Source organism: Taeniopygia guttata, chromosome 4, assembly GCF_048771995.1.
Source record: "Taeniopygia guttata chromosome 4, bTaeGut7.mat, whole genome shotgun sequence".
Classification (NCBI taxonomy): Eukaryota; Metazoa; Chordata; class Aves; order Passeriformes; family Estrildidae; genus Taeniopygia; species Taeniopygia guttata.
The window spans coordinates 68752485-68778150 of record NC_133028.1 but is presented as its reverse complement, the minus strand read 5'-3'; the positions used below and the strand labels follow the sequence as shown (position 1 = coordinate 68778150).

Here is a 25666-nt window from a genome sequence, read left to right as displayed (position 1 = left end):
ATCTCATCATCTCTCTGCTAGAACCTTCTAAAAAGGCAATGCTGGTGAAGAGGCATGAAAGGCCACTTTATTAAAAAACACATTACTGTTGGCTGTGTAACATTAAATCCCCCCATGGGGTACCTTGCTTTCTTATTCTTGTGACTTTTCCACTGAAATTCAGCTTTTTAGGGTGTGATACAAAACACAGGAGAAACAGAGGCAGAAAAAAATTACTCATGGCCACCATTGCCTGTGGAAGGCACTGCCTGGGCTTATCCACTGCTTCCCAAAGGGTGCTGGATTCCTGTGTTTTAGAGAGGGGAAAAAACCCACCCCCACAATGAATAAATAAAATAAATCAGTAAAGTTCTTCCTTCTGCCAGCAGCTGAGGGAGCACAAACTCAGTGGGAGCTGCTCCAAGGGCACGTGACCCCCCGTGAAGGTGCAGGGGAGCCCCAGACCACCCAGGGGTATGAGGATAAGGATCCCTAAAAGACATTTTGGAAGGCAGACCTACCTGGCAGCAGCCTCCATGAAGCCTGGATTCTTTCTCTCAGCGTTTCCCCACAGGATTTGTCTCCCTCCTTCCCGTGGTGGCATCTATCACCATGGGCAGCACTGTGAGGAGCAGCAGGAAACATTACAACATCTTGATAAACTGGGAAAAAAAGCCAGGGAGAAGTCAGAGGGGAGGAAAGAGGCAAAGAGAGGGGGAATGCTGCCAGGAGAAGGGAGATGAATCTCTGAAAATGGACTCTGTTGACGTAATGTATGCACAGGGATGGATTCTGAAAGAAAGGAGAGTGACCAAGCCCTCACAACAATCCTCCCGAAATGTTCCTCTCAGACACAGCTGCATCTTAAAGGGAATAAAAAATATCCTCCTGCAGCAGCAGTCCAGAACAATTTTAATCCCCAAATAGCTGTTTTGGAGGGGGGGGAGGAGGGGAGTAACCTCAAAACCTGCAAGCCTTGCAACAGGTTTTGTTTGCAAACGCAGGCGAATCTGGAATATTTGCTTATTCCTTTTATTGAACCTGCAGGCTGATTTGATTACCTCCCTGGAAACGCATGTGCAAATCGGTTTTCCAGCCTTTTGAGGGCACTGCCTTCCGCCGCGACGTCTCCAGTGACTGATGCCAAGGTCTGGCTAATGCGATGTGCAGGAAGAGCCGGCGTTGGATGCCGACGCCGATGCCCGGAGCTCTGGGCCATAAATCCCTCCATTCCCAAATGCAAACCACTGCCCTCGGAAATGCCTCACCCTGAAAAAACGTGTCAGCAACAATTCAATGGTTCAAATGAGGAGGGCTGAGGCAGAGCCGTTCCTCTGCCACGCGCTTACCCGGATAGAAGGAGCCGATGATGGAAGACTGGAGGGGAAAAGGGCATCAAATTGAAAAGCCCCGGGGAGATGAATGGGAGATAACGGAGAGAAAAACATTTACAGGCTGAAATGATTCCCCCTCCCGGAAACATTTCCTTCTTGCCTCCCTGGGAAGCGCTCAAAGGAGAGCTGTGAGGCAGGCACCTCGAAACAGGGGTAAATCTGATGGTAAGAATCCGAGCAGACAGTTAAGACTACACAAGTAAGCAAATTTATTTGAAGACAGAACAAATATCGTGGCAAACAACAATATGCAAATTCAGTTGAGAACAGGGGTAAATATCAGACTTTGTTTTCAAATCGATATAAAATATAGTCAGATTTAATTTTGTCCAAAAAGCAGCTCGCCTCGGGGTGGGGGGTTGGAGGGGATGGCCCTGTTCATGCCATCCAAGGCGCGTGTCACCTAAAAAACCTCAGGACTGGGAGGTGGCTCCTCTGCCAGTGGAGATGAGCCATGCTGGGAGGAGATGGAGGCGCCTTTGGGACTCTACATTTCTACCTCCATTCTCCTTAAAAGCCAATTTTTGCCACAAAGCAAGGGGTGGATTCATCCCTTGGATCGTGCAATCATGAGGATCCCAGCTGCTTTTTAGGGTTGGGCATCTTTGAAGGCACCTGCACCTCCTCTTCCTCGCTGGCTCCTGATGGATCAACCTCCAGGGGCTCCAGCCAGCAAGAGAGCTGCTCACCTCGGATGCCAGAGGAGTGAACAGGACAAAATCCCCTCCTAGGGCGAAGGTGCTGGCGGGCTGCTTTCTAGAAAAACCATCCCAAAATAAAGCAGACATAGAAAACATTAGATTGTCAATGAGGCTTTGAAACAAATTCAAGTTTATCCTTAATTTTTCTCATATGTGCGTGTGTCTGTGTGTGTGTGTGTGTGTGAGACTTGATACAAACAGACGAGAAAGACGTGGTGAACTTCAAGCTGGGGACAGGCATGTGGTCAGTTAGAGTCCGCAGGAGCACCATCGGATACGGAGGAGTTAGCACCAGAGAGTTTGGAGGACCCAACTGAGCACATGCGTCCTTTGGGAATGGGCAGTGGGGACACATGGAACAGTCCATTAGAAACAATACAAGGCAATTCATGAGTTTTCATACAGTACAATACAGTCACTGATCAATTAACCCTTTCAGTACAGTACATGACAAGTAACACTTTGCACCCTGTTAGCACTAGGAAAGGAGGGTTTGGGCTGGAGAGGGGTGGCTGGTGAGCTGTCCCTTCTGCCCTTGGATTTCAGGGACTGTGGATGCTTCGGCCGCTTTCCCACCCCAGCTTGGACAGCCCGACCCCAGCCTGGCTCCCGGGGGGATGCGCTGGTGGAGCGCGATGCCACCAGTCCATCCACCCACAGCGAGGGCGGCACCCAAATCACAGAATCCTAGAATCCCAGAATGGAGGGGACCCCAAAGATCATCTCATTCCACCCTCCCTGCCATGGGCAGGGACGCCTTTCACCAGACCAAGCTGCAAAATGGCCCTGGTTTGACCACGGGGATGGAAGAGCCACTCCTCTCTGCCCTGTGCCAGCCACCGAACCGATGAGAAAACCTCCAATTCAAGCTCCACCTGGCCAGTTCTGGTGCCAAACCACGCAGAAAAAGGTTCAGGGGCTGCATTCAGTCGGCCTCATGCCAAACCTGCTTCTTCCCTCAGGCGTAGTGAGAACAGGGTCCATTGGAAAAGTGCTAAATTACAGTACATTGGCATTTCCATATGTCAACTATTGAACAGCAAAACAGATTGTTTGAAAACAGAATCAGTATCGTACAGTAAGTTCACACTTAATTCTTCACCGTTTCTACACTTGTAACACATGCATTTTATTTCCATTAGTTTAATGCCAGTAGGACCAACATCCTCCAGAACAATGATCTAACATTAAACAAAACTTCCTAAGGAAAATATTAAGCATCACAGAAAGTTTCAGGAAAAAACCTGTTAATTAGCATCACAAGGTACTCAGATTTACATTTAGGAGTTTTCATGCCATGACTTTAAAACACCTTTTGGTTAATATCCTGGGGGTTGGGGAAAATAACCCCAAAAGAAACCCAAACAAAAAAAAAAAAAAAAAAAGAAAGAAAAGATTAAAAAAAGGAATGTTTTGGAAAATAATATATTTCTCTATGTGTATACACACCCAGAGACAAGCACGAACACGCGGGCTGGTGCATGGGTGTGTGCACAATTTTGTTTTGATAAACTTGACTCATTTCAAGTGCATTTTCATGGGTCCAAAAAGACTTTCAAGGAAACAAAATCTAAACTACGGAAGCAAATTAAAAAGTCTCTCTTGGAGGAACAGAAAAGCTTGGTAAAGCATCGCCTGTGTGCTGTTACAATCCGCTTCCCCACGAGCTATCTGAAAACCCAAACAACTAAAAATCCTTTTTTTCCACCTAAAAGGCCCTTCCAGAGCAAAGGGTGCTGTGCTAGGATTTGCATTCAGGCCTCAAGTGTGATGGGCAGGAGAAAACACTTCATTCTACCTTCCCAAAGGATGAGATGCCATCTCCAAGGGACAAAAAACTACACCTGAGGGGCAAAATAAGACCAAAAATGCCTGTTCCACATCCCCCTTTCTCTCAAGCTTATTTTCAAGGACCCAGTGAGACTGGTGGGCTTGCTGGCAGGGGGGAATTTCCCAAATGGTTTGCCTTTATCCTGGTGACAGTGAGCGGGATGTGGGCTCTGAGTCACCAAGGTACTTTCTGAAGAGGCTGTTCCCTCAGCCACTACAATTTTGGGGCCTCAGATAGAGCAGCAGCATCACCTGGTGCTATTTCTTTAAAGCTAAATTTGCAGGGATAATTTGGTGGGGATGGGGGGGGGGGGGGGGGGGAAGGAAGGAAAAAACCCAACCCAACCCAAAATGTGGATTCTATTTCTGTTTTTACATCCAGTGATAGAGGATGTAAGAGCATAATACTTGGGGTTGCTCAAGATTTGGGGTTTTTAATCGTCTTGGGATCCCACTGAATATCCAAGCCCCTGAAGGTCTATTGAAGAAGGAAGCCAAGAAAACCAGCCACTAAAACTGGAGCTGTTTAAGAAAACTTCTCCATCTGCTGCAACAGGGAAACCCAACACCCATTTCTTTTTGTTGCTGAAGGTTATTTCCATACTGGCTCCCTGCTAGCAGCACTGAAGAAGACCTAATTCCCTTCTCTGCATTCCCACTGATCATGCTGTACTGGCAGGGTTTATCCATCAAGTGTCACCAGGGAGAAACTCCCAAACTCCCATTATGGAGGAATGCCAGGGAAGGATTTGGATTGACTGTGGGCTCATCAAGGATGATGAGCAGCAGTCCTAAGAGTGGATACCCCGCTGTGAAGGGAACACGGGGCTCTCACACCCACCACAATTTATTTGCTGCTGTGGAAAACCCACAGGGGCTTTTAAAGAAGCAAAACCCTAGCAGGTGTCGGGAGTGGGTGGTTTGGGACACCAAAACCCAGATTATTCAGCATCCCAGGGATCACATTTCAAATCCTAGAGATTTCTGACTATGTTTCCTACTAACTCTACCCTGCTGCTTTCTTGCTGGCAAGGGAGCCCTGATCCCTGGCCTTCCATACGGAAATACCACAGGAATTTAACAGGAATAGCACATCTGAACTGCCTCTGAACACGAGAGCTGATCAACTCCTAACAACGCTTTCCAAATTCAACAGCAAACCCCAGGGTTATTGTGCTCCATCTTCTAAATGGTCTGTAGATATTTTTTACTTAAAAATACCTTTTGCAGTTGAAGCCCACGACCAATCCCAACAGCACTTCCAGTGCAGGCACAATGATGGCTTTTATTGCAATGGCTTGAGCGCAGCCTTTATTGGTACCAGGATCTCAGGCTGGTTTGAACTGGGCTGTCCCATGGACTAACCGGGGTCTCGCACCAGACACAAGAGCGTCTGCCCTGCGACTCCTGCTCCGCTCAGTTCCAGGTGTCAAGGAGATGATCTTGCACCATCCCAATCCCTTTTGAGACTTCTCCTGTATCTTTGGTGTTTTTTAAAAGCCATGCCCTCGGGTCTCTGGGTGCCCTCGAAGTTTACGACAACCACCACGTCTGCCTGGACATCAGTGATGTAGGTGTTGGTTCTGTCGTGTAAAATAAGCTTGGATGGGTAAATTCCCTACTCTCAGGTTGCTAATGGATATGTAATGGAAATCAGGCACCGGACAGCGGTCCAACACACCTCAAAATTTTCTTCTGATGGCCCCTACGTAATTAACACTGCGCCTGGGAGGGGAAATAGATGGGGAAAAGAAGAGAGTTCAAAACTCAGTGCTAACAGTACGTACAAAAGTGCAGTGCTCAGTTTAGTCCGAAGCAAAGTGACTACTAGTACTTAAAGTGCTAGTCCCAACGTCGGTTTGGTTCAGTGTCCGAAACACGGGGGAACGCGGGGAGGGTACCGCGGGGGAAATTAAAACCAGACAGCACTGCAACTGCACATGCCACACCAAAAGTGCTTCAAATCACGCCACGGCTCAGCTTGTGAACACACACGAGCAAACGACTGACACCTTTTAGGCTACTATAAAGAACAGCTCCATTAACTCCATCACTACGAACCCGCTCGGGAAGCAAGTGGTCACAACGCACAGAAAACAAAGGACGACCCCACTCCAAAACCAAGAGCCTTTAGGAACACTGACGAGCCTTTGCAACTAGGATACTCAAAGTCTAGCGAAAGCAGCCTTGCCCAGTGTCTGCAACAAGCTTGGCCGATGCTTATCATGCACTTTGCAGAGGCAGACTGCCTCCTCTTACACGCTATCTTACAGCTTAGCCTATTTACCTATTTATTTGTGGTCTGCTTTGTTAATTGTAGCTTTCTGACCATGCATTAAGCTGGCTTGTTTCTCTTAATCACCCTACCTGTCAAAGGACAATGAACACAAGGACGAGACAATGAAGGCGGTCTGGTGAACACTGATGTTAATAACGGCCCAGCTTCATTTTCATGAAGAACAAAGCTCCAGAGAAGGACTTTGGATCAGCACACTCCTGGAAAGAGGCTGGGAAAGGAGGATTCATCCCAACAAATGACAGGCATACCCTTTTCCCTCAGTAAACACACGCTTCCCACCGACTACCCCATCAACCAGCCCCATCCTTACACAAAGCAGAACCTTCAGTTCTCACTATGTTTCAGCAAGCGCCCCAAAAAAATGGTCACAGGACAGCAAAGTGGCTCCCTGGGCCCTGCATGCAGTGCCACCAACTCTCCCAAGTGTTGTACAAGGCAACATCTGGCTGGGCAATATCTGGCTGTGAAACCTCTGGTGTGTCCAAGGTGGGTGTGAATTTTTTTTATGGAAAAAGCACTTTTTCAGTCAAAAGTATTAACTAGCCGGAGCTGGCAGGATATGTTGGGGATGCTGCAGGTACAGCTGCAGACATGTTTCTCATCAGGGATCAAGCACTGGGGAGATGGTTTTCCAGCAGCAGGGAACACTAATATCCCAGGAGTAAAAACAGAGCTACAAACTCACGTCACTTATTTCCATTACTGCCAGAAAGAGCTGGATTTAACACGCAAAGAGCAAGGTTGTGCATACAGGGGATATGGATGTAGGCACACAACTGGAAAGAAAGGAAAAGACGTGGGAGCTGGAGAAGTGCAGTGTGATATGGGCAGTGCCTCGCAGTGAGGAGGGCAACGAGGTGCAAGGTGGGTAAACACCACCATTTCAGTCCACCATCCAGACAAGAAACTTCTGGAATGACATATCCAGCCTTGCTGCCAAAGCAGCAAGGCCTGAGGAATGTACACCAGCACGTGGATGTGGCCATGACCCTGCCACCCAGCAAGGAACAAGTCCATGGAGGAAAAGCATGCCAGCTTGCACACCATGGCTTTCCCTAAGTGATGCTGGAGCCTTGTGGGACTAAAAGCAATTGTGGAGCAATAGACTGGGCAAAGAAGCATCTTCCAGGACTGCATTCCAGGACTGATCCTGCAAGGCTGGCACATCTCACCGTGTGCCATATGTAGGCACTGGGATCACATTTGGTTGAAGTAGCGTTGACCTCACCCAAGCACTAACACTAGAGGCATGGACAATTACCAGCCTGAAAACTCCCTTGCCAAAATGACTCCTTTTCTAGGTCTTTTTATAACATATTCTTTCCTGTCTTCCGATTGAAAGGATTTTTGGCAGATGATTTGGAAGTGGATAATAAATCTAATGCTAGGACACCGCGTCCAATTGCACAGTAATTTCCTGCACAGCTCTCACCAGGAAGTTTACGCCTCGTGCTGCATTTCTGCCGCCTCGGTTTCTCCTACGGATATATTGTCATTGTGTGTGACACTCCTTATAGTTCTGCCTCCACCTGGAGTGGCAACCCTGTTAAATTTTTTAAAAGAAAAGCTATTACAGGTTTTTTAGGAGGAAAAGCTGTCTGCTTGCCCGTGACCTCACCTTTAACCCGAGCTCCAGAATTTAAAGGCATTTATAAAATCTGCTCTAGCCACGGCGCTAGATTTTCACCTAAATATCCTCAGCAACTTTTCCAGTCTCCAAAAAGCAACTGATTTGAAAGTTTATTAGGAGCAATAATTTATTTTTGGAGGCAGAGGCTTTTGCTGCATTGAAGCCTGCAGATATCCGTGCACTGGTTTTCAGTGGTGAATCAAGTGATTCCCAGACACAGCCTATTTCCAAGGAAAACACCATCCCAGACTGCTCGGTACCAGAGACACTACAGTGCAAACTGAAGATGAGGGGCCATTTTTAATTCTATGCTAATTATCACAATAAAAACCAGATCCTGCAGCGGAAGACCCATTCTGGAAAGAAATAATCATCCATCTTTCGTAGCTGTAGCTGTGCTGCTGGAGAAGAAGCTTATTTACAAAATGGCAATCTCTAGAAAAAAAGCTGTTACCGTCGCCTGACAAAGTCGTATATTCTGATACCTTCTGGGGGGCTCTGTCTGGGAAATTCCTCTTTGAAACCCAACACTGTAAACCTCAAATATGAAAAAACCCCATCCTGTTCAACAAAAGGCAGTTGTAGGGCTAATGCAACCCACCGTGACACAGAAATGATGCTTGGAGATCCCTGCTTTGAAATCCCTGCTTTTGGTTTAGAGCAGGAAAATCATATTACCTCTAAATTATTTATATGTGAAAAGATGGTTTTAATAAAAGCATCAATGGTGTGTAAACAAAACTGAAATTCCTAAAGCAGACTTTCCACATTTTATATGGTTACTTAAATGTGGATGAGAAACATCCTTTTCGCCCCCCGGACGAAAACATCCATGGAGGATGGCATGAAAATGCCCTTTTTTAGCATGCAGGAAACACAAAAAGCCAAATGAAGCCATGAACCTGCAGAGTGGTTGTGAAAAGGATGAAGAAAACCCAACCAAGCAGCAGGACCGCAATCTGTTCCCACTCCCCCCACGTGGCGCCACGGTCCCTGAAGAGGCTCTCACACCAGATTGCAGTGCCAGACAATCTCACGGAGACGGGAACCTGCACTTGGGTCTCAGCCAAGCAAGACCCCCAGCGCCTCTTGCCTTGAGTGCCAAGACACAATCTTCCTTCAGGAGCTGCTTGCGCCCGGGCATGCCACCACCCATGGAAAGGGCTCTGCTCCACCTTCTCCATCTCTCCTTGCTGGGTATTCACGAGGCCTACATCCAGTATTCCCAGGCACGTTCCTGGGGAGCGGCAGAACAGCTCCGATACGTCGCCCCGCCGCAATGATGGAGCCTGAAGACGGGAACATTGGACCACAGGGACAGCATGTTGAAAGCAAAACATTTTATTACCATCGGTTAAGCTTCATAATGCACGCTTATGAGTAAGAGAGAGGTTATATGGAGATCACTTTGCTCCCTACCAACTGCAGCTTCTGGGATTAAATGCAGCAGCTGTTGAGCGGAGCGGAACAGGACCAGTGCAAAGAAAAGAAGAATAAAATACATTTGAAACGGTGGGGGGTAGCTTGGCAGAAAACAGGCCCCTGACTTGAAATTCAAAGAGAAAGGTTTATTTTTTTACTGCTGTACCAAAAGGTACGGCGTCCTGGACAACAGCTGGTGACCAAGCAGTGCTCTGGAAATGCACCCCTCTAACTCAATACCCACCTCAGCAACCACCACCTGGGACGGGTGCCGCAGCTCCACAGCGTAGGAATGCCGGAGTGCAACGCTTTTCCTTGGGGCCACGACACCTCTACAGTCTGTGGATCAATCCCAGGATGCTGCAAAACCAGGAGCTCCTGACTAATCACACCCCCGCAGGCGTCTGTGGGAAATTTTGGTGGCCATGGACCACCAGGAGGATGGATGACAACGGGGACCTATCCTGAATTCCGGACGGTTGGCTAGCTCAGCCACAGCGCCCTGCAAGGCTCACCTGGGGCTGACTCAGATGTGTGATTTTTCGCTTGTTTTCTGTCTGCTCCCATGAAACGTTTTTGACAGTAAATGCCAGCCTGGGATGGTTTCTAAAGAACACAAGTTTCTTCCATCAGAAATTGCCCCTTCAATCTAAGATCAAAAATCCAGTTATCTTTCCTAGAGGTCAGAGACCATAAAAAAGCTATTTTGGACCATCTGCTGAAGAGTCACTAACACACTTTACCAGCACCATCTTTTTTAAGCCCAAATCAGTTTACCTTCCAGCCAATCTTTCACAAGCAGCTTCAAATTGTATCAAACCCAATCCAGAGGAACACTCTGCTTTCCCCTTTCCCAATATTACCGCTCTCATTTCACAATCATTTCTGCATTCAAACAGAATTCAAAGGAGAAAATGCCTGCGCTAGTGAAAGAGGACTCTGGTTATTGCTAGCACAAAGCTACCAATTTTTCTTCTAGCAAACAAACTGCTTGGCTAGAAAGGTGGGAAGCTCTTGGAAGACTGAGAGCCTGGAGGAAGCTGGTTTTCAGGCTGAGGCAAGTGAAAAATCCCCATATTGTGCTCTCTTGCATCTTCAGCATCTTCAGCCTCGCTGAGAGGAAGAGGCCAGCAGGGGTTTTGAACAAGGAGAGACAGCACCTCAAGGGCTATTGCAACAGCTCAAGGGCTGCAGTGGGGAGGAGGAGGGTGAACTTCCCTCTGTGAAGAGCCTGAGGAGGGAGGTTTAGGGAGGTTATCCCAGCTTTAGAAGGTGCCTCCTAGGAGCGGGAAAGAGGTGTGAAAAGCAACAGGTTAAACTGCAGCTTGTTGCTGCAGGCAGGAGTTAAATGGGCATCACCTCTGCCTCCTGCTCTGGATTGGGGGTTTTCTTGGGGTTTCACACATAACATTACAAAAAACACACTGCTAAGCAGACAGTTTTAAGCTCTCTTTAAAATAAATGTCTCTGCAATATGCTTTCACCAAGGTAACCCACAGTAAAGAGCTGGCAGCATACATGAAAATGTTCATCAGGCGACTACACCACCTCCCTCCTCTTTTTCATTTTTTTTTTTTTTTTTTTAATAAGACAGCTAGAAGGAACTTATCAGTGGTTAGCTCAAAGGGTTACCCCTGGCAGCGCTGAGGGATGACTGTGCTGACATCAGCAGGAAATGCTGCTGTGGAGAGGGGGCCGGGATGCACCAGGATTACGTGCACACTGCATGCTGGCAGACGCTGATCCCAGGACAGACATGTCCCTAGGCGCTCCAGAGAGGATGTGCCAGGCAAGAGGTGAAAGTCCCAGAGGCAGAAAAGGAAGGCTGAAAGAGTTGGGCTCCTGTGGCATCCAGGATAAAGCTCTTGACACTTCCCTTCTGAGCTGTAATGGGATACACAGTACCTGTGGGTGGCTGTGCCTTGCCTAGCTCAGGTGTCTGCTGCCACTTTGAGCCAGGTCCCATGAGCAGGCTCTGGTGGTCCCTGGTCCTGGTGGCTCCCACTGCAGCAACTGGAGTCAGTATAGGACTGCAAGAGAGTAGACAGGAGCTTGGCAGAGGCACAGCTCTTATCTCCACATCTTCCTGCTTTGCTGTGGGCACGCTCATCCCACGTGCCTGAATTTACAAACCCACATCAAACCCCTGGGTCGGTTCCCAAACTGATTTGGAAGCATTTGCTATTACACATGCAGAGAAAAGCGACTCTAATTACTCCGCACCCCATTTAAATGTCCCGGGGAGAATGAAATTCTGGCACTGCTCAAAGAAACCAAATTGAGGTTACACATAACAAAGGATCCAGGCATGCCACTGAGTGGTGGGAAGGAAGAGTCTGAGCTCAGAGCAGCACTCGCAGCAGATGCAGCAAAGCTCATCCCTGGGGAAGCTGTCAGACATTGCCTACAAGCGAGATGGTGCCGGCTGCTCGGAGGAAGCAGCGAGTCTGCCACCAGCACAGGAGCAGATCTGCCCCAGGTAACTGCTTCATGCAGCCCTACTCCACGTTTAACCTGACTGCAGGGTTAAAGAACTCCTGCTTTGCTGCAGCTTCACCCCAAGAATCTGCCCCAGCCTAGAGGTAATGTCTGCCAGAGCCCCACCACCCATGCAACAGCTGCAGAAGCATGTGAGAGCTGCAGAACAGGATCCCTGGAATGGTTGAGGCCAGAGCACACCAAAACAGACACGGAGCAAAACGACTGTCTGGGAAAAATATAACCAGCTCCACATCTTTTTGTCCTACATTGGCTGCAGCAGTTAGCAAATGCGCAGTGAGGGAGGGAAGCAAGGCACATTCAGGCTTTGCACAATATTTCAAGAGGGATTCATAACAAAAGCTTAAGAAAAAGATGCTGAACTTCTAAGGAAAAAAAAAGAGGTTTAGGGCCTTCAAGCCAGGTCATGCAGAAGACATGAACTTGGTGATCCAACAGGGAGAAGGAACAGCACTAGCAGGATCAGCAAAGTGAGAGGAGAATGTCCCTATGCACTCAGCCATATCGACACCTACAGGGGCTTCTTCCTGTGCTGCTTTAGTGACCTTGATGTTTTGCAACCAGATGGAACGAAAAATAAAATGCCAGCCTAAAGAATATGCTCTGAGGTAAGAGGCACAGAAGTTTTATTCACCTTGTGAAACACGGTGCCCATTCTCAGCTTACAGGTAAACATTTCAGCCAAAAAACTCCTTCCCTAATTTTACCAGGATGGGGGAGATTACTAAAAATGCTTAAATTAAAAAACTTAATCAGTTACTACAGGGATGTGCATATTAAGTGAGTTGTTGAATCTAGGATAAATCCTACTGCCAAGAACTACATCAAGTCCTTGCCCTTTGTTCATGGCTGTCAGGAGCCTCTGCTCACCCCTGCTGTGACACCTACCCGGGAAAAACTCTTTTCAAAGTGCCACCAGCACAATGCTCCACTTTTCAAACACTTTGCTATGTTTATTGGAGTCTCAGGAGAGAGACCATCCTTGGAGGCAGCTCAATTCCCTCACAGATTCCTGTTCTAGGCAGCCCTATAGAGATCTCAGGAGTGCTCAAACACCTAGAAGGAAAGAACAAGCAGCTGTGCTGAAGATAACACAAAGAAAACACATCTACCTGTTGACTGCACACTGAGCTGCATTCACTCCAGAGCACTGCTCTGTCACCTCTCTCCCAGAGCCTAAGGTCTCTGGCCTTAGATTCCCCCTGCCAGCTTCCTGGGGGAGAGAGAGAAAGAGACTCTCCTTTTCCATCAGGTACTTCCCAAGCAGGCAGCAGCACAGCAACCTCCTCTGTGCCCAAAGCAAGAATGACAATTTGCAAAACAGCCATGGGTCCACGGGGAACTTCCAAAGACAAACCAGCTCCTGCTCAACACCAGTTGCCAAGGGAAGTGGTGGGAAAGATGCCAAGGCCAGGCTGGGCTCCTTGTGAGCCCTGAGGTTTGCTCTCGTGCTGCAAAACCATCGGGGCCCGCCGCTGCCAGCACACAACGCTCCAGACCCCCCTCTGACATGGAACAGCAGGGATAATTGATTTATGTTAAAAACACCAGGGCTGCATTGGCACATCCAGCCTTTTCCCTAGGAAGAGGAGGGGAGAAATAGCTGCCTGACACATGTGCCCTTCTGGAAGCTGCTGGATGAATATAAATCATATCTTCATGTGGAGTGGTGACAATGTTAGGCAGGAGGAGCTTCTCTCTCATTGGACTTACACAGAAGTCTCAGATCTCCTCGCACTAAAAACGTTACTGAGTGAAAGTTCATGCCAATATTTCTGTGACTTCTCATATGATGACAACACACAATCCTGGGAGAGTTAGGAACATAAGGGAAAACCTGTATTTCCAAACATGCTGGCACAGGGAGCTTATATTGTCACTTAGTGCTTTCCTTACATTTGTGTTTGAACAGACTCACCAGAAAGCAACAAGAACCAGGGCTAAAAAATTATGCTTGGTGGAAGGTTCTGTATTTCCTTTGGAAAGGATGCAGAACAGACCTGACAAACAGCCTTTAATTATGTGTAAGAGCTGCAGCAGGGAAGAAACCAAACTGTTTTTATAACTCCTCTGGAGAGCATGGCCTGTAAGGCAAAAAGCAATAGAATTTGATGGAAGCAAGGGACACATGGACAGGAAAAGCATCTGAGAGGAAGTAGGGTGAAATAGCTTAGGGAGGGAAGCTGGGAATATCCAGCACGGGAGATTTGAAAGAGCAGATTTCTCCCAGGTTGTTCAACTCGGGAAAAATATGGATGCTTTTTGTTCTCTACGTGGCCCTGAAATGCACCATTAGAGGCACCCTTGCACTTGCAAATTCAAGTTTAGAGTCAGGTAGGTTCCAAACCTTCCAAACACTACATTTCACCCCACATTTCTCCCTGTCTCGCTTTCGCATACCATCAGTATTGATCAGCATCAGACCATTGCAAGAACTGTCACACTCCTTTGAGGTAGGGAGGCATCATCCACCCCTTTTTAGTGGTGGACAACACAGGCACAGGCAGGATAAAACCAAAGCGATCCCATCTCCATTATCAGGAAGCCCAGCTCCACACACTGATAGCTTTCCCAGAGTCCAGGCAATTACTCCAGCACTTCAGTGGCTCAAAGCACAGCTTTCAACAGCTGTTGACACTGACCTCTGCTGCACCTCAGACCTCAGAGGGGCAGGCCCAGGAATGCAAAGGCGGTACAAGTGGTGATCATCCGCAGAGTCTTATTAGAAATGACACAAACCCCTTTGCAAAGGCAGGCATGAGATTGCTTCTTGAAAGCCACTTTCTTTCCCATCTGATCCCCTCCAGCCTTCAACAACCCCTTTCCTTGGCAGTGGAAAAGAGCAGCTGCCCCATCAATACATACAACACTCCATCACTCATTCCTGTAGTGGGAGGCAGCTGATGTAGCGTGCGGAGCAAAGGCTCTGGTGAAAAGCACACGCAAACACCCATAAGTTGGGATGGCACCAGCAAACCTGACAGGCCACCAACAATTGAGTGCCACTCTAAGCTTCTGCCTGTATTCCTGGGCAAGCCTCCCAGCTCAGCAAGAGCCCAGCCACGTGAGCCTCCAAGAGCTGCAAAAGCAGCAACAGGACATGCAGGACACGCTTAGCCCTGGTGGGCTTGTTGGCAAGAGCAGACACTTGCAGAGCGTGTTACTGATCCCAAAGAGGAAGGAGCACCAGCCCAAAAGAACCACCCCAAAAAGGTCCCCAGAAAGAGCGTTAGGATCCAGGCTCTGTGTCTCCTTCCCCAGCTCTGTGGGACTCCCGTGCTGAAGGTGCTGCCTATTCCTCCTACTACAGATACAACCATCACCGTGCTCTATGATTCCCTGGAGCACGCATCTTGTCCTCGCTTCCCTCCGCCCCCTCCTGCCTTTTCGTTCCTCTGCCTTGGTGGGAAGCGCTTATCTCTGCTCTTACTCCCCCTCTCCCTCTGCACTGTGCCAACAACATGTGCTCCCAACAAGGACCAGATGGGAATACTTGTAAGAGCCTGGGGTTAACCCATGTCTTTTATCCCACATACTCTCTGCTGTTTTGAAATGCAGATTCTATTGCACGCGCTTTGCAGTGTAAAGATTTAAGGTTAGTAGTAGAGTATGTTGATATTGCTTGTGAAACCCATCTTGCTCCTATTGCACGCTGAACGTCTCCAATATGGGAAACAGAAGAGACAGACAGTGTTTTAATGTCTCCAAGGGAAGGACCTATTGGAAACAGGGGGGAAATGAGTATTTGCAATATGTCCGTGCATATATATCTCTAATATTCCTCTCTCCCTCTCCTCTGCGTTCATTTGTGCCCACACATGAATTCACAGATGTTGTGCCAGCGGGGCTGGGCACGAAGCCTCGGCTTTCTCCGGCTGCCAGCAGCCGCCACCGAGGGCCATCTTTGCCTCCAATTAATCTCTGCGTGGCAAATGATCAGGACCAAGAGCAGATGCAAACTCCCGCCTGCCGGATGGATTTCCCCCACCGCGGTCAAGAAATCCATCCGATCATCTGGGTGTCCGACCAACAGCTCCAGGGCAGGAGCCATTACCCCTCCCAGTTTAATACTGGTGTGTTGGATGGGTCTAAAACCCCGAAAAGACAGAATATGCCTTTTTAAGTTTCAGCTCTGTGCAGAGCTAGCAATTTTCATGTGCCACTCCAAGCGTTTCTGTGCAGCCTAGCAATTAAGAAGATGAATTAGCAAGTCGTTAATGACGGTTTTATTGTGGGGGGGCAGCCAGGCCCCTGGAGGCTAGGCTGGTAGGAACACAACCACATTCACCAGACATGAGAAGCCAGCAGGCATCTGCACCTTTCTAGAAGTTGGTGCACAGGAGAGAGCCCGGAGGCTGCGGGTTCGGGTTCCGCGTGACGCCTCCCTCCGCACGGGGAAGGAGCGATCTAATTACATCCATCACAGAAATGCCAAAACGACATCCGGCTTATAAAACCTCAATTTACGCTTTGACATTTCTGGAAAACCAATTTTTAATCCATGTCATCTATCAGGAGTTCTTGATATTTTACTTCACCTCGATGCTTTATATATACTGTTGCCTTTATTGAGGTGCAGGTGGGGAACTGAACACAGGCTGACAAAATATTAGGAAGAAAAATTGATGTCAGCCCGTGAAAGCTTCTGCAGGTTTTGGAGGAAGAGAACAGCGAAAGATCTGGCTTTAGCTTTTTTCAAATCCCCCAAATCCAGAAGCACCTTGTCCCCTAGCTGAGGCTTTTTTCCTATGACAGGATTCGGACATTTTTAAGGCAAGACCAGATCACCCCAAAACAATACATTTTGGTAAAGGCCGTGATGTGACAGCCTCGCTTGGGTGGAGCTTATGGTGTAGCCTTTAATTCCACTCCTTCTTGAATAAACTAAATTTCAAACACAACCTTTACTTGAAATGAATGGAGGCGCGGGAGGGGAAAGGTGAATTTTAGACATCACAATGTCTAATGTTAAGTCATTAAAAATAAAGGGCAACTTAATTTTGGAGTAAGCAGCATAGAAAATTAAACAGAAAGTCTAATTTTCTTCAGAAATTCTTTCATAAATCTCTTCTATCTAGTGTATGTACAGCAAAAGTGGGAATGCCATGAAACTGAAAAGGCTTATTATATAATTTTTGACCCGGTGCAAAGTATGCCAAATAAAAATACACAATAATAAACTCCTTTCTACTATAAAAATTACTAAAATTGGAAAACAGGACTGCAAGTCACAAGAGCAGAAGGCTTCCTAACCACCAGCAGCTCCCTTCCCTGGGAGTTTAGGTCACTTCAATAGGCCATAGGGGAAAAAAATGATGCAATTATCAGACTAGGACATCTGTAGATGAAAAAAAAAAAGTGCTGACATTGATTTTGATAATTGCTCGGGGGTTCTTTTTTGTACAAAGGATGTGATTTTAATACTTCTGCTTGGGATTTTATGAACACGACAGTCCAGATTTGCAGAGCCGGGGTCGTAAAATGGCACGCAGACATGATGTGGCCGACAGCTGCCTCTTTACAGCTCTCACCTCACCTCAACGACGCCTCCAAGGAAGAGCTTTGCCTTCTTTTAACTACGCCTCCCTTGCAGCCTTGCCAAAAACGTATGGGATTATTACGAGGGCTGAGGCCAGGAGCTTGCACCCAGCCCTGTGTGGAAAAACGCGTTTATCCAGACCGGTGGCAGGAGCAGACGCCCCCTCCTCAGACTGCACTTCAGATAAATAAGGTTATTTCGCTACGAGCTACTACAGGCTACAATATACTCACATAAATATATTAATGCCTATACGTGGATATGAATCGGTATATATCGGATACAGATAAGAAACACTTACAACGACAAGTAGATACCAATAACCGCTGCAGCTTCTCGCTGGGTAAAGTCCACCATCCATCCAGGCTGCACCAAGGAGCCTGTGAGGGAGGGCTTCGCCGTCCCCCCGCAGCGCCCGGCGGGTTGCCCTCTCCACACCCGTGCAAAATGCTTCCCAACCCTTCCACAGCTCTGTACTTTACCAGGAAAGCCAGCTCCGTGAGCTGGACCCAACACAACGTCCCTGCAGCTGCAATGCAGGGGAAGACCCCCAGCCCCTTCCATCTGGGATAAGCTTTTCATCCTGCCTTTTGCACCAGCAGCAGGGAAAGCCAGGTACGAGGCAGCTGCTGGACTTGGCTTTGTCAAGAGCACAAGTGCAAAACTCGATTTTAAGCCTTGACAGCAACACGGGGGAGCCCAGTTTGCAGAAGGGGCGAGGAGCCGCTGCGACGGCCGAGCTGAGGACGCTCAGCAGCTCTGCACATTGCAATGTAAAAAACCAAATCATCATCCCACTCTTGGTGGTTTGAGAGGATCCTCAATACATCGCCTGTCCTCCTCTAACATACGAGTGGAGCTGGACCAAGCAGGATCAACAGGTCTCTAACAGACACATGCATGCAGGAGACGGCTTCTCTCAGCATTAGACTACGTTACCAAAGCATCCCCTTACCGGAGCGGGAGCAGAAATGTGCTCCTAGCATTATTTACACAATATAAAGTGCATCAGAATTTAATAATTCAATTGACAGACTTTCTGCCGGGACCGTACAATTTTGAAACAGAGGTGAGGGCTTGAATAGGAAATTCTCTCATGAGAAAAAGAGGTTCAGACCGGTGCTCTTCACCCTGTCCTCCTAAGGATTGTTTTTGGCCGTTCTTTCTAGTGCAAATAAGCTTGAGTTTTCTCAAGTTTAAGGGACATGGCAGTTTCAGGGCGTCAGGAACAAACATTTAAAACACATCAGGGATTCAGTGTTCCCGAGCATCTTGTTGGGCCCTCCTGCACACCAGCAGCCCGCGTGGTCACTGCTCTGGGAAGCTGAAGACGCACTGCCAAAATACAAAGGAACCCGTTTTCGAATCTCACCGTTCAAGTCTTGCATTGCTACACTCCAAGTGCATCCCTACTGCCCTCCAGCCCAACATCTGCCTGCCATCGCACGGAAAGCCATCATCCTCCAACCCAACACTGATGCTTTCCATCGCGATGGAAACCCACAGCCGCTGGTCTACCCACGAGTGATCGGCAATGAACGTGAAGATCCCGATCCAGGTTTGGATACTAAGGTGCATCCCGTGCCAGGGGAATAAATGCATTAGCGGATCCTACGGGATACCTGCGTGCCAGAACCCAGGCCGGCCCAGTAGCCGGCCGTCGCTGGATTCCTGGGTGACATTTACAAACTAACGGCATTGGAAGGCCAATTCATTAACAAAAGATAAAGGGGTTTTTTAAAAAAGGGGCAGCAATAAGGAAAGCAATTCTGCATCCTTTTTTGCATCTTTTAAAACGGTGAAGAAAACATCCCTTTCTAATCACGAGTAATTTCCTCACCAACACTACAGGAACACAGGGAAGGCATGAGCACTTACAACACACATGGCCACTCAGGCTAATTCCAACCCAGGAGCTTTTACTATCCCTTGAGGCAAAGGCGGGCAGGGATGGGAGATGCCGAGCAGCTCGCCGGGGAGGAATGCCACACAGGAATGGGAAGGAGAGCGTAAAAAGTTCGTACATTCATAGCTCCGGTTTGTTGGACTAGAAGTGAATTTTTTACCTCAGGCACTGTGACGGGCAGCAGCAGTCAGCGATACGCTAACGTATCAATGCATCAACCACTCATTCACTAAATTCTGGTTTCACACCGGAACAGGATGTGGAGTTCTTTTAACGTGGGATTTTGTGGGGTTTTTTTAATTAACCTGTTAAAACCATTGGGACAAAAGCTGTAAGAGCGGCGATGAACCAGGACCCCGCACAACGCCTGCTGATTCATCACTGTCCACTGGCTGTTTGAGTGATGAAGCGAGAACATCTCTTCCAGGTTTGAAAAGGGACCTGAAAGAGGAACCTATGGAGAAAGGGATGGGAGTTTTTGATACTAAACCAAAGGCTTGGTTGCTGTAACTGCTATATGTGGTTTTAAAGGGGGAATCACCTAAAACAGTGAAATTAACTTTCTTACTTCTTGTCACAACTGTAACATTTTCCTAAAGGTTCTTTGGTGACTTTGGTGCAAGCTGTTATTTTTTTTTTCTTTTTTTTTCTTTTTTTTCCTTTTTAAAAGTTAAAACAGATTGACTAGTTTTAGTACCCAAGCTAAAATCCAGATTATCCTCTTGGTTCCCAACCCTGTCTCCTCAGCCTTTCTCATTATGACATTAACAGGCAACAGCATTCGGATTGAGCGTGGCCATGCAGTGTGCAGGTGGCTCCAGACTCAGAGTGGTGAACAGTCTGCTTGGAGATAAAGATGTTTCTCAAAAGGTTAAAAAAATAAAACAGGGCATGGTTGCATGGAAAAATAGCTGGTCCACATGCACACTAGGCCACTCTGTAATGAAACCATTTGAGTGATTACAAATATCAGACATGGTAATGTCTGCTTAAAACAATCTTAAAGGTGAGCAACACACTACTAGAAGTATCTGGAGCTCAAACTCCCACTGGTTCAGGAGGAAGGAGCTGGTTGTCCAAAGGCTGAACAAGCCCCTTATGTTATAAATAGTCACGTTTTAAGAAACACAGAATCTTTCACCAACCTCCCAACCAGGTAATTGCACACATTCCCCCTCCAGGCAGAGAGTTAGTATCACAAGATTTAAAATTTACATCACAAAGACTCCAGGATGACACCGAAACCAGATCTGGACTGGAGCAAGGACAGCTCCAGCTCCGAGCTGGGGGGGAAGGGGGTGATGGGAGGGCAGAGATGTTGTCTCCCCAACACCATCCACAATCAACACAACAGAAAACCCAACGTGGCATCCACCACAGCTTCCGAAACACGCCATGGGTGAGCATGAGAGATGCCTTTCTACAAGAATCCAGTTGTGCACCCAACACCCCAAAGGTCTTCCCCATGGCGGGAGGAGGAAAACACCACAACGCTTCCCTCGCACAGGTAACATCCCGAACCATGTTAATCTGGGAGACAAGCTGGGAGCCTCGGTTGCGGCATTCCTTCCACCTCCCAACACCCGCTCCCACAGCTGCCTGCTGGAATGCCTAATACAAAAATACCTTCTGAAATTTCAGACAAAATGCATTAAAAAAAAAAAAAAAAAAGATCACCAGCCTCTAATGGTCAGAACACGGAGATGAGGAGTGGGTTATTATTCACTGCCATTAATTCAGAAGGCTGAGCACTCCACTTTCCTGGGATACTCAGGTGATCTGGTCAGCACAAAACTATGGAATGAACATGAACGAAAGATCTTCCGCCCTTCACCGGCACGTGACTGAGGTCTGACGGGTCATTGAGACTTTACCCATAAACAGACTATTGTTTCCAACTCAATAACCAGGAGACGCCAACCTTCAAACCTCTCTCCCTCCTCACACACAGACCAGAGATTCATGTGGAGCTGATTTTTGCCATAAATGCTCTACGGCAATGCTGCTCGGCCTTTGGACCGGGCACGGGCACAAGCCAGTCCTGAAAAACTCGTGATAAGCAGAAACCGATACATCTCATCGTAAGGTTCAGGGTGGGGGTACTTTTGCATCGTGTTTAAGTGCAACACTAGCCTTTTCTAGACTATTTAAAGGTCAGGGTGCCGGATTTTGTTTGTGCTGATACTCGTACTTCCACAGTCTCCAACACTTGAAGCAGCTGACTCATACAGACTCAGGAGGTTGGTCCTTTCCTAAGACACACGGAGATGTTTTGGGCATAGTTTTAACGTGGTAACCAGACTCCTATAACATTATGTACTGGAGTTAGCAAGAACTACCAGGAAAGGACTTTACAAAAAACTGGGGCAACTTGGAATTACTATAGGTCAGTCCCTCTCACCAATTTCTGCTTGCTTTGTTTGGTTAATTGTCCAATGCACTCTATTCCAGACCCTCTTGCTCTTCACCACTGTCCCCTCTGGCATCCATTCTTTTCTCTTTATGGCTGTTGTAAATTCTCCTCATCTCTTCTTCGTACTTGATAAAATTTTCCCCGAACCGTGTCCACGCTTTGTAGGGAACTGTGATGGTGTTACGGTAGGGCGGCCTCACCTCACTTACCTTCAGGAAGATGCCGTACCTGTTGGATCCCACGTCGAAGTAGAAGCGCTTGTTGTCCACTCGGAAGGAGGTGCCCTCGGGGAGCTCCGGGGGCTCGTCACCTCCCCCCCGGCGATCCTCTATGTCCCCCTCGCCGTATTCTTCAATCAGCTGCACCAAAGCATCCCTGAACTCGATCATCCCTTGCGCCGGGAGGACGATCGTCTGCTCCTGTCCCAAGCTGTGGCCGAAGTAACCCATCATGCCAGGTCCCCTGCTCATGGTCTGCCTAATCCGCAGGAAGCGCCCGCGCTGGTTCTCCTTCAGGTCCAGGTAGTACTTCCTGTTGTCCCTCTCGATGTACTCCGTTTTGAGGACGCTGTGAGGGGGCTCTTCAGAGCCCACGGACACTGGGGGCGAGGGCGGTGGGTGCTGCGGCCGCCTCCGGGGATGCTGCTCCTTGTCGTTGCTGTGTTCGTGCCGGTGGCCATGGCCGCCCTTCAGGCCCAGATGCGCGTAGTGCTCGATGAAGTCCCCCAAGCAGTCCTTCAGCTCGGCAGCCACGGACAAGGAGAGGGTCAGCTTGCTCTTCCTGATGTTGTCCTGCCTGCCCCTTCCTATCCAGACCTCGGCAATCTTCAGGAAGCGGCCTCGGGAACTCTGTTTCACATCCAGATAAAAGCGCTTCTTCTGGATGTCCACCCTCTTGGAGGCCAGCTCCTGGATCTCCATGCAGCTCCCCTGGGAGGAGGCCGGGTAGTGGTACTGCTGCTGGGACTGGGAATAAATATTCCTGTGCAAGCCAGAGCCTCCCAGGTTCCTTCCTCCTCCTCCTCCTCTCCCTCTTTCCATCTTTACAAATCAGCTGGAAATAATACACAACAGAGACACAGATGACAACATCAGCACCAGGGGCCTGCTCAGCTCCTCGGCAGCGGCTCCGCTCGGCGCCGCTCTCCCTACAAAGGCTCCTGCATCCCCCTCCGCTGCCACTGGCACGCAGCATCGCAGCCCGAGGATCCCGGGCGCTCTTCCCCTCCCGTGCTCCGGCTCCCGGACAAGGGAGCCCCGCTTTCAGCGGCACTCCCCGGCAACGCTCCCTGCCCTGCAGCCCCCTGTCCTGCCCCTGTGGTGCTACAGCCCCTCCAGCTGCCCCACGGGGGCGGCTTATGGTGCCCTGTTTCGTGGGGCACTCACCCCTCTGCCAGGGCTGCGGCTCCCCTCGGCAGGGTCTGTCCCTGTGCCTCCATCACCCCCTCTGCTCTTCCTCCCAGAGCACGGGCGGGCACTGGGGTTCCCCCCAGCACTGCCCTCCTGCTCCCGTTACCCACGGAGCCCCCACTGCCGCTGCATCTCCTGCCCCAGTGCCCCCCAGGCTTCAGTTCCCTCCTCCCCCGTACTGCCCCACTGCCTCCCCGGCCCCTCACTGTCCCTGGTGCCCTCACAGTCCTCCAGTGCCCCCAGTACTGCCCCCGGCAGTGCCCCCCTGCCCTCCCCTCTGCCCCAGTGCTGCCCCCCCGGCCCCCAGCGCCCCAGTATTGCCCCCCTAGTGCTCCCCATCACTACACCTCCTGCCCCAGCGCTCCCACAACTTCACCCTTGCCCCCCAGTGCCCCAGAACTGCCCCCCAGCCCTCCCAGCAGTGCCCCCGGGTGCTCTCAGTACTGCCCCCAGAGCACCGAAAGTGCCCCCCAGTGCTGCCAGTGCCGCCCCCGAGCGCTCCCGGTGCCCCAGCGCGGCCCCCCAGCGCCCCCCAGCACAGAATCTCCCGCCCCATCACTGCCCCCCCTTACCCCGCTGCCCCTCCGCGCCCCCCAGCGCCGCACTCCCCACGCCCGGTCACTCACCCCGCAGCGCCCATCGCCGCCGCTGCCCTTCAGCCGCCGCCGCCGCCACCGCCCGCAGCCGGCGGCCCCGCCGCCCCCCCCGCCGCGCAGAGCCACGGGCTGGCGCTCCCCCGCCGCCCGCTCCGCCCCGCCCCGGCCCTCCCCGGCCCGCCCCGGCTCCGCCCGGCCGAGATCGGCGGCGGCGGCAGCGCGGGGGGCGCCGGGGGCTGCGCGGCCCTCACGGCCGCGGGACTACAACACCCACAGTGCCCCGCGGCCGCCGCAGCACCGCGCGTGCGCGTCACCTCGGGTAACCTGAGCGAAGGCGGGCCGCCGTCTGTGGCGTATTTACGGCGCGACGCGGCGTGACGCGCAATGTGCGCGCAGCGCGGGCTCCGTGAGGGAGGCGGCCGCGCCCAGGCACCGGGAGCGGAGAGGCCGCGGCGGCGGGACGGGCCCGCTCAGAGCCCGTGGCAGCGCTCGGGGCCTGCTGAGCTGGGGGACAGCACCTGAAGCGGTGAGGGTACGGGGAGCCCTGGGTGACAGCCGCTCCGAGGGGGTGCCGGCAGCCCGCCCAGCGCTGAGGGTGCTCTGTCCTGTGGCAAATCAGGCGCGCTAGCTGTTGTGTGAGGACGTGTCGGCGGCTCCGTGTCCCCTGCCGGTTATCCCGAGGAGTTCCGGGCTGGCTGGCCGCTCGCCGTCGGGTGCTGAGCGCTCCCGAGCTCCGGAGGTTGGCGTCGGTCTGGCCAGGTGGGTGCGGCTGTGGCGGGACGGGATGCGGGGTCGTTTGTGGGTATCAGGAGTGCTCTGGAACTTCCAGATGGTTTGGGAGCGGTGGGTGCTGTGGGGTGTCTTTTATTTTCAGCTTCTGCACTGCTCTCTTCTGTTCCCGGCAGTTCCAGTATAATAAAGTGAGTGGCTATAAAGGAAAGTTATTGCCACGTTTTGGTGTCAGAATCCTTTTTGGAGTTGATACGGTTGTGCTGCTGCAACCCAAAGGAGAAGTCTGCTTAGCCTTGAAAATCAATTAAAATATTAAAATATTTCCATCTCCTTGTTCAGGCCTGATGATAGTGATAGCTGACCTCCACCTGAGCTGCAGGCTGTTCTGATTTCTTGTTCTTCTCTTCATTAATCACAGAAATGTGCCAAAAATGGATGTGGTAGCTGCTGGCCTGCGGGGTAAGTATCCCCAGTGGATGCTCACAGAGAGCCAGGAGGAAGCTTCTTGGGGGCACAAAAAGGTAGGTCCTGGTTCTTTTGCAGGCTGCAGAACAGCCCAGCTCTGGGGAATGTGCTTTTAGTTAGGCTTGTGCCTCCAAGGGAATTTTGATGTTCCTGCTGCTCTCCCAGGAATGTGGGCTCTACATTAGTGAGGATGGGGGATTTCTCCTCCCTTCAGTTTTGGGGAGTTGGTTCTGGGAAGGCCCTTCTGGTGGCCTTGACATGTTAAATATTCCAGGGTGGTTTGCAGCTGGGTCAGCTGAATTAAATAATTAATTAATGGGGGAGGGGGAAAGCAGAGGCTGCAGTTCAGCAGCTTTTATTCCACAAAGTGGTAGTAAATGATTAGTTGACGGGTAAGTGGTTAGCAGCTTGGATATTAAAAGTTATCAGGTGAAACAACAGCAATTTTGACTTTTTATTCACTGAGTGCTCAGAGTTCAATGGAGAAGCTGGGACAGGAGCCCAAGTGTTTTGATGAAGGGGCTGTGGGATGGATGTGAGGACAGGTGTGGCAGATAACCAATCTCTCCCAAATTTGGTTTGCTGGAAGTCTGGTGCCCCAAGGAGTGTTCTGGAGGATGGGCTGCCATTCCTGGAGTTCTGTGGCTCTGTTGTTTATAGCTACGAAGCCAGTGACTGTTCTCTTCTCTCAGAAGATATCAGGTAACAGCTCATATTCCATTTTTTATCTTCTTTCCTTTGAGTGCTCCTTTCTTTTTGGAAGGGACTGGGCTCTTGGGAATGTTTTCCCATTTGGCCTTGTTGGTGGGAGATGCCATTGCTGAACCTTTCTGTCCCTCAGAGTAGAAGCTG

The 25666-nt window shown here is 49.8% G+C and overlaps 2 protein-coding genes across 4 annotated transcripts in view; one reads left to right on the top strand and one right to left on the bottom strand.

Annotated features, from left to right (window-relative positions):
* Positions 1–1558: 1558 nt before the first annotated feature.
* PURG (purine rich element binding protein G) lies at positions 1559–23803 on the bottom strand. Its single transcript, XM_030272167.4, has 2 exons — positions 23648–23803; positions 1559–22665 (listed from the first exon to the last, which is right to left on the bottom strand). The coding sequence occupies exon 2, from the start codon at positions 22650–22652 to the stop codon at positions 21642–21644; it is 1011 nt and encodes a 336-aa protein (XP_030128027.4). The 5' UTR covers positions 22653–22665; positions 23648–23803; the 3' UTR covers positions 1559–21641.
* A 180-nt stretch (positions 23804–23983) lies between these two features.
* Positions 23984–25666, top strand: part of WRN (WRN RecQ like helicase) — a 28111-nt gene continuing 26428 nt past the window's right edge. For all 3 annotated transcript variants that reach the window (XM_072928893.1, XM_041716042.2, XM_030272153.4), the window contains exons 1-4: positions 23984–24143; positions 24237–24376; positions 24768–24870; positions 25404–25516. In XM_072928893.1, the coding sequence (XP_072784994.1) occupies positions 24781–24870; positions 25404–25516 (203 nt within the window). In that variant the 5' untranslated portion in view covers positions 23984–24143; positions 24237–24376; positions 24768–24780. The remainder of the gene's footprint in view (positions 24144–24236; positions 24377–24767; positions 24871–25403; positions 25517–25666) is intronic.